The sequence below is a fragment of the Gymnoscopelus microlampas genome, assembly GCF_963454915.1.
Source record: "Gymnoscopelus microlampas genome assembly, chromosome: 18".
Classification (NCBI taxonomy): domain Eukaryota; kingdom Metazoa; phylum Chordata; class Actinopteri; order Myctophiformes; family Myctophidae; genus Gymnoscopelus; species Gymnoscopelus microlampas.
This window is the reverse complement of record NC_139955.1, coordinates 15,894,438-15,903,677: the sequence shown is the minus strand read 5'-3', so window position 1 is coordinate 15,903,677 and position 9,240 is coordinate 15,894,438. Positions and strand designations below refer to the sequence as shown.

General features: G+C 44.2%; 1 protein-coding gene across 1 annotated transcript; it reads right to left on the bottom strand.

Annotated features, from left to right (window-relative positions):
* Positions 1–3,613: 3,613 nt before the first annotated feature.
* LOC311033944 (eukaryotic translation initiation factor 2 subunit 3-like) lies at positions 3,614–5,026 on the bottom strand (the record flags this gene model as incomplete). Its single annotated transcript, XM_084041679.1, has 1 exon — positions 3,614–5,026. The coding sequence occupies one exon, from the start codon at positions 5,024–5,026 to the stop codon at positions 3,614–3,616; it is 1,413 nt and encodes a 470-aa protein (XP_083897805.1).
* Between the last annotated feature and the right edge of the window lie 4,214 nt (positions 5,027–9,240).

Below are 9,240 nucleotides of genomic sequence, written 5' to 3'. Positions count from 1 at the left end.
CAAGTTACTTTGTAGATTTGTATTATTACTAGAAGTTCGGGCCGCTACGCGGCCCGAACGTCTAGCGTGACGCGTCGTTCACTTTGCAGTGCCACCTTACAGGCACCTCACAGTGTGAGAGAGAGTTTTGTGCTCTCCTAAATCCACGGCAGGCTTTGAAAGTACCCACTTCAGAAAGAGGTGACGTGCATCACCTCTCCAATGACCAAAACCCACTATGGAAGCCGTCGAACTGGTGCGATCTGACGGCATCCTAGAATTTATAGGTAGGATGTGATGTCATGCGTGATGTCATGCTGTCGTGAGACGCACTGGCGTTGTGTCCATATTCGGGACGACCGTCTCATCGTGATGTCAGATTACGTCACACTGGCCACATACAACGTTCGTACATACTGACAACCGACATGGCGCAGGATTCAAATTGTATATATAAGATTACAAAACATACACTAACCACTTCAGCCTTATATATATTTTGGCCATTTGAAAATAGTCGTCCAACAAGTAGTAGATCTACTATTTTCAAAAGATTTATTTTTGAAAACTTGAAATGGGACATTCTGTATAATGAGTACTTTTACTTTTGGTACTTTAAGTACATTTTTATGCCAATACTTTTGTACTTTTACTCAAGTAAATTTTTTATTCCATACTTTTACTTGTAATGGAGTATTTCTACAATGCAGTATTGATACTTTTGCTTAAGTGCAAAATTTTAGTACTTTTTCCACCACTGCATAAACATTATGCGAAGCTTGGCACAAAGCCCTGCTGATCAGTCAAGCTGAGGTCAGTTAGGCCTTCAGGAAGCCCAGAGCCTCTGTCTCCCCCTCAGACCCCAGCTCAAGCTGCTCAGCATACAGTACATGCTTTTTCAGTCCTCGGAAACCGTAGGTCCCCCCCAATGGCCTTTCGGCACGTTCCATCGCGGGGTTATGAAACTCACACCCGAATTTGGTTTGGTCGATCGGCCTCCAAGTTGTGCCCCGGACAGACTGACGCGCAGATATTTGGTGACTTATAGATATATACAGTAGATGTACTGTATGTATTGTACTGCTATTCACAGGTTGTGAATAGCAGATCACAGTTCTTGATAACAGACAACTGTTCTGACTCTGCTTACATTCCTAAGGAAGTTGAAGCTTGTAAAATAAAAGCATTCTTTAAATACATTTTCAAATGTATTGATTTTGTCCGTTAAGAGTGACACTGAGTTCAATATGTTTTCCACATATCTTTGCAGCCACTAATCATATTCACAGTGCTTTAATTGTAATTGTGATTAAATTAACCGCTCCATGCGGCTCATTAGTCAGAGATGTCAAACAAGGAGAAGCGTTGCTGTTGTTGAGGTGAGATGCTGACCGGAGCAGATGGGAGAGGGAAACAGCAGTAGGTCCTGGAAGCCAGTCAGGCCTAATAAGCCAATTAGGGAAGTGAGTGTCAACACATAGACTTCATGGATGTCATACCAGCTGGCTAATGTACTGACCAGCCCTGCAGGCTAACAACACTGTATCACCGTGACTCATTCACCATGGCTGCCCATACAGATGGCAGCAGGTTTCATAAAGAGCTGTCTACTATTTGCCCACTTGAGGCTGTCCCACGCCTTACACCCAACCAGACCAGGTGGTTTGAACTGACTGACATTGTTCTATCCTAGAGTACCATGCTCTCACCCATGGGGCCTGAAAGGGAGAAAGAAAAGGTGGAAAGAACTCAATTAGTTCAGTATTCAGTGGTGAAACTGCAGCATAAGCCTGTCTGCTTGTGATATAGCAATCTTTATAAATACTTCAGCATACATGCCAAACACAGTCCTGCCTCCTCGGAGATTCCTAGCAATCGAACAAGTCTTTTTTCTCTGTGGTGGTAACCTGGTAAACTTCTACAAGAGCCCACCAGGCAGGAAGTATTTTGGATGGACAAATTTAATTCTATGCATCCCAATGGACCAAATAATGATTTCACATTCAAATGTTTCCTCTGTTGTGGACTCTATTAACACTCATGACAGGTGGTGTGGCTCAACAGCCTGTTTCTTGCTGTCGATGTTAATGCTATCTACCGATGTAACCCAATGTTCTATTCTATTGTGATCCATTCACAGTATTGATGTTTGCGGAGAAATGCAAGGCTTTGGCTCACATGCAAATAAAATATTTATTTATGCTACATACATTCAGACAGGACCTACATCAGAGCATAGGCTATGGCTGAAACACGCCAGCCTGGTGTAGCATAAATAGAAATGTGTAACTGAGTCAAAGTCTTGTTTTTCTTTGTTTTGGAGTTCCACTATTTCCACACCATTTGGTGTTCTGTTTTTATACTGGCTGTAGCTAAGCATCCACAGCACAAGGAGAAATCAGAGGAAGCACACCTGAACAGTGTGCCACAACCTGTAGTGTTTATTCTATCGTATTTTTTTCTTCCAAGAGTTACTGGTACATGAAGGTGCACAGCAAATTACATGGAAAACCAGCAAGCTGACTTTTGTTTAGGACAATTATGGTAGCCGGACGGACAGATTGACAAAACGTCCAACCGTACCATCTTTAGAGCCCTGAAAATCTCAAACCCGATCTCAAACAAGTGATACTGGAACTGAATTAAGCAATATTACACGAGAGGGTGTGCTTTATTGTGATTATTGGCATGACCAGGAACATGGTCAGGAACAAAGTGTGGAGCCAAGTTCCCCAAGCATCACTGAACTTGGTCCAATGGAATGTGAACGTGACTTTCTCTTCTTTTCCCTACCAGTGGTGGTGTTGGTTCAGCTTGATGCCGAGGCTGTGGCCGTGTTATTTGTTGTGTTGCATGCAGCATTCTGGTGTAGCAGGCTTCAGGGTCCAGCTTCCATAGACATAGCATGAGTGGATGTTATAGACGATAACCTTTCTTGGCATTTAGCCCAAGACCAAGCTTGGCACACTGTCTCCACTCTGCTCAAGAGCTCTGCCTGCTCCACGTGAGCCAAATTACAAAACGCAAATCTCTGCTCACTTCGGTCCTCCAGCTTAACCCAAAAATCGGAAAGCAAATTAAATTAGCTTTTCGTAGAGCTGAGACTGGAGAGCGAGTGAGGTTCCCAATCCACTTGCAGCGTCAAACAGTGAGTGTTCACTACATGTACACTACAGCCTGTTCTCGTCCACTCGCCGTACGTTTTGACTGCCTATCTGTTCTGTTATTGGATGGACCGTCTCCTCGGGCAATGGGATGGAAACCATGACTACGCTGTCTGGGAGATGGGGTAAAAAAAAAAAAAAAGAGAGTGAAAGTGTCCCACTTTTAAACTGCAGAGATTGTTATTAGTGTCTATATGTCCTCTGAACAAAGGGGTTTAGAGTGAGAACATACTAAAGCTTGTATAATTGTATTTCTTTTTTTGTGTAAAATACTTTTGTGTTTTATAAATAAAGCACTTTTAAACTGAAGATGATGGCCAATGTTGATAATTGAAAAGAAAAAAACGTTTTCCTTTTTTTTGTTTATCTTTTGTTTCCTCCCTTGACACCCTTCGTCCTCCTTTTGCGCATGAAGAGTGTGATGGGAGTGGCGTCTTGTTGATAGTAATATTGCCACAATGACAGTCTCCTCAGTTGTTGTCCACTGTTGGTGCGATGGTCACGCCACTCCTGATCTTACCCCAGCCAATCAGACGCCAATGTTTCTCCACACGACGACTCAGGGCGATCTTCTCGCCAACCTCTGTGCAGACGGGGTTGGTCAGGACAATCTTGGCCAAATCTGCCTTGGCGGCACTCACACAGCCTCCTGTGGCCAACGAACCGATGTTCACCATCAGCACCTCGTTCTTAGTTAGCTTCTGGACCTTGGCAGCTTTCTTGTCTCCCTCCATGCGGACTCCCAGCAGCCTCCGGAGGGTGAAGTAAGAGATTTCCAGCTCAGAGAAGATCTCCGGCAGTGCTCCGACAGCACCCAGCATCTGGCCCACCATACGATCTGCTCTGCACAGTGTTGGGTCGATTTTAGTGCCGACACCGATAAGGCCCCCAGGCACAGCATACTGCAGGTCATTGTGTTCAGCAAACAGGGAGACGATCTTGGAAAGGATTGGCTTACACATCAGCCTTCCTTCCTTGTCTTTGGTCACGATTCCTGGACGCACCTCCAACTCCTGACCCAGCTTGAGCACACCCTTTATTATGCTGCCTCCAGCTACACCACCTTTCAGGTCATCTACTTCACAACCAGGCTTGTTCACGTCAAATGATCTGATAATGATGAGTCTGGGTTCTGAGATGAAGTCTCTGATTGGTACTGGGATCTTTTTGACGATGTACTCACACACCACGTCTATGTTGTACTTAAGCTGGGCTGAGAAGGGAATGATTGGGGCGCCTTCCGCCACTGTGTCCTTTATGAAGTTGAGGATCTGTGCGTACTGCTCTTTGGCCTGGCTCTCTTTCACCAGGTCGATTTTGTTCTGCAGGATCAGAATGTGTTTGAGCTTCATGATCTCTATGGCTGCCAAATGCTCTGATGTCTGGGGCTGCGGACATGACTCGTTACCCGCGATCAGCAGGAGGGCCGCATCCATGACAGCAGCTCCGTTCAACATTGTGGCCATCAAAATATCGTGACCTGGACAGTCCACAAATGAGACGTGTCTGACAAGTTTGAAGTTGCCCTTTGTACCAGGGATGTCTGTGGGGAACTCGTCTGGAGTGCTGCTTCCACACGACCTGTAGCATTCTGGCCTTGGACAGTCGTCTAGCTTATACACCTTGGAGTTGGCATATCCAAGCTTGATAGTAATGTTCCTCTCCAGCTCATTCTTGAACCTGACGGTGTGCACACCGGAGATGGACTTTACCACTGTGGACTTCCCATGGGCCACATGACCAATGGTTCCAATATTGATAGTGGGCTGTCTGCTGATGATCTCAGGAGAGAGAGGGGTCAGTGTTGATACATCCAGAGCATTTATATCTTGTCTGGAAAGATGAGGCTGCCCAAGCGTTGCTCCAGACTTGTTGCCCGCCATCTTCTTCTGTTTTTCTGTCTCTCTCCGTCTCTGCCTCTCTGTCTTTCTCCGTCTCCTATTATCTCTGTTCTTCTTCTGCCTTGCTCTGTTTTTCTCTGTGTCTCTGTCTCCATCCTTGTATACAACATCCTTAAATCACTGCATCTTTCAACAATTGAATTAACTCCTTGTGTGATGAGACAGTTCCATATATATACAGAAAGTTGCGATCAGGCATGTCCATGTTTGGCTAGGGTACTCAGTACTGTGATGTCACAAACGTCCATATTTGGGCACAATTCAGTAGACACAAAATATTTCAGGGCCAGTCTACGATGTCAGCCATCTGTAACGTCAGCACTGTGGCGTCAGTGCTGTGACATCAGACATGGCCATATATGGGCATACGGTAATCCGAGATATAATACATCTGGAGGAGGCACAGAAAATCTCCACCCACTCATCCTCCTATCCTATATATTTACACGCGCACACGCACGCGCACACGCACGCGCACACACACACACACACACGCATATAATATAATATAATTGAAATGACCACCAGTGTACGTCCGGGGTTGGTCAGCACACGATCACTCCATTTGCCTCCAAACTTGCCACAGACTATTGATCAGTGCTCTGGCTAATACCTAGACTTCTTTCCCCATCTTCAATGTACTTACATATTGTACAGTTAATATAAAACTACATTGCACATTTTAGCCACAGCACCCCACCCTACTGCGCATCTCCATATATGGCCATATCAGTTGGATCACTGGTGCAACTTAGCTGTGATGTAGCTAGATGATCGGGCCTAGATGGGAGGGCCGCGAAACAGCCCAAACCTCTATAGTTTCAATAATGTGTTTGGACCAATGGGTTTGATAGACCTCATGGGCCCATAGGCGGTTCCCCCACACACAAGTAAAAATCATGGTAATGAGCTCAACCACTAACCGCAGAATGCATATCACATGCCTGTAGTGTTGTGGTAAGTAAGGCAGTTATGGGCTCCAGCCCTTATCTCCAGCCTTTTTAGGGCAGACATAGCTTAGTGGATAAAGAGGCCATTGGTAATCAGAAGGTCGCTGGTTCACCCCCTAGGTCACCCAATATTATACATATAACCACTAACAATGCTCATCATGACCATATCATACTGTATGAGCAGCCATCAGTTGGGTGACTCCAAAACTGGATTTTCCCTGTGGTATTAATAAAGGTCTATAAAAGAGAATAGAGTCTGCACACTGGTGATGCTGAAAAAGCTCTGCTGTATTTTATTGCGTCGTCAACGTTTCGATTTATTCAGATATTCATCAGGACATAATACTGTATGTCCTGATAAATATCTGAATAGATCGCACTACCTTCCTCATTAATAAAGGTCTATCCTTTTTTATATTTGCCCTGGGTGACGGGAGTGATCTTAGCCAATGAAAGTTATATCAAACATATCGAAAACACGGTTGCTGCAGACGGTTTAGTCAAATTCAAGGCTAAGGAGACACCAGAATGTATCCAGGTAAAAAGGAAACAATACAGAACAGAGTATGTGATGACATTATCACCCCACTCCCCACATTCATAGTTGCCCTTCTTATGGTAACATTTTACAGCACCAAATTGGTGAAATCTCACTTCACCTACACAACTCAGCACATACATTTCTCTGAACTTTGACCTTTCACCAAACAAATACCTCAGTAGGTCAGTTCACCATTGCAAGGGTTCGATGACGTCCACCTGTGCCATTTCCAGCACCTTTTTGCCCTTAGGGGCAATCGCCGTGGGCGTAGACGTAGACCTCTCTGGTGTTCATTTCTTACTGGACCATTGAGGCTCAGGTTACGGTACTGTCCTCGTCACTGGCAGCCGAAATGTCGAGGCTAAAACACTGATACTGCTAAAACACTGATACTATATAGTACTGTAGCCTACATGTGTGCGCCCGAGGCATGCTGGGAAGTCCCCACTCTGTCCAATGCACATCCAATGCACACCCCAAGATGCTACAATACATTGTTTGTTTCTATCTGTTGAATCTCCCAAGCCTCACCTCTCCTTCCCCTCTTTTCCCTCCCCTCCCCTCCCCTCTCCTCCTCTTGTCATGTCATCCCGTCTCCTCTCCCGACTCCTTCTCTCCATAGCCTTTCCTCCCTCTCAGCCTCCACCTCTCTCTCCTTCATCACCTTCCTGGGAACGCTGAGGCCCAGTCAGCCTCACCGACTCTCACTCCACCATACAGCTTATATTTCACTGCACACAGTCTGTCTGTGTGTATTTTATGAGTGGGTATGGAGAGATTGGAGACAACACGCTACAACTTTCTGTATCACCTGTTTGTGTCTGTGTTTGTGCACATGTTTGTGATACACAGTGAGAGTGAGCGTGAGAGAGAGAAAGAGAGTGTATTGTTCATCTGCATATCTGAGTGAGTTTGTCTGAAACATTACCAACTCTGCTTGATTTTGTATTAGTTACCTGTTTATATATATATATATATATATATATATATATATATATATATATAAACAGGTAACTAATACAAAATCAATCCAACAGCTGTTTTTCTTAACCTTACTATAGCTACTTTCCTTGCTATTATGTTGTGTTATTTAGTTATTGTTGCTACAATGTTGTGGAACCACATCCAAATAATGTTACTCTTGTGTATGACATGTAATACAATCTTGCAGTTTGGCAAGTGGTATCACCAGATGTACAGCATGAAACAGACTGTAAGGGTGAACCTATCTATTTCCATGATGTGTACACGTACACACACAAGTTGTGTGTGTACGTGTACGGTTTGCTGTGTGACACAGCAAACCTAGCATGTTAGGGCGGGCCATACTCAGGTGCCAAAATGAATATTAAGGAAATCCAAAAAAGAGGGGTGTCTATTTTATGTGTTTTTTGATGGAGAGTTCAAATATGACATTATTTTTTGGATAGGACAACTCTTACCTACATCAATTTGCATTTTTAAATCGCTAATTGTACCCGTTCTAACTCATTTATAAGATATTAAAATCCAAAGGAAATCCTAACATGTGGGGTGTCTAAATGATGTGTTTTTATATGGGGAATTCAAATGTAACATTCTTTTTTAGGTGGAATAACTCTAACCTACATCATTTTGTACTTCAAAATGGCTAATTTTGCCCTTTTTAACCTGATTTTAGGATATTAAAAGACATAAGGAAAATAATTTATATTGACAAAGCCAAATCAAACTTACATATTTATTCATAATGGAAGTGCATGTATATCACTGGATACAATTATGAAGATCAATTATCACTTCCTGAACTTTGCTAGGTTGTACAAGTCCTGCTTTGACGATTTGCCTTAGACATCAGTCTCCTGCTGGTCTCCTGAGTCCTGATCCCTCCATCCCTCTTTTCCTTAGAGAAGTATGTAGAAGAAGCCTCAGTCACCATTTTGACAACCCTCTCAATGCTCTGAGTGTGGCAGGGCCAGTTGGGCACCTTCATGGGATGACAATGAAGTTCTTCATCTCCGATGTGTTTAGTATGCAGGTGAGAGGTGGCTCTGACACTGTGACACACCTTTTGACCAGCTAATCAATCCACCAATGCTGGAAGCATCATAACTGAACTCAGTTGTCCTTATAGTTCTTACAGAGGAGTCCCCCAGCTGAGTGTCTGGGTCTCCTTCTCCCCTGATGGCCAGGATTCTCTCCACCCCCTCAATCCTCTCCTTCTGATCCTTTGCACTCAGCAGTGTTTGGAGGGTGGCTTCATTATGGGCATACCAAGCAGATCTTCTAACAGTTGGCATCACAATGTCCAGTGCCTACTTCCTCTGGGACTTCAGGCAGTCCAGCTGAAACAGGATGTGCCTAGGCCCTTCAATCCAGGATTCCTTGACCTTCACATTGAACCAACATGGATAATACACTCATATGATGTATTCCACAATGAACTGCAGATTTTTCTGATTCTTTCCTCTCAGTCCATGCTTTGACACCCAGAGCCTGAGAAGTCTGTTTGCTGTGGTGAGCCAGCGGCTGTGGTTTACTGGCCCAATATCCAACAGATCCAGCCTTGCAGGAACCACTCTGTCTCCGACTGCACAAACAATTTGATAGCCATAGTGTTGATCAGTCAAGAGATCTTGAATGACCTTGTAAGGCAGCTTGATCAGTGAAGGGCCATCAGAGATACCGGTACATTTTGGATTGATATCCAACTCTGTAGCTGA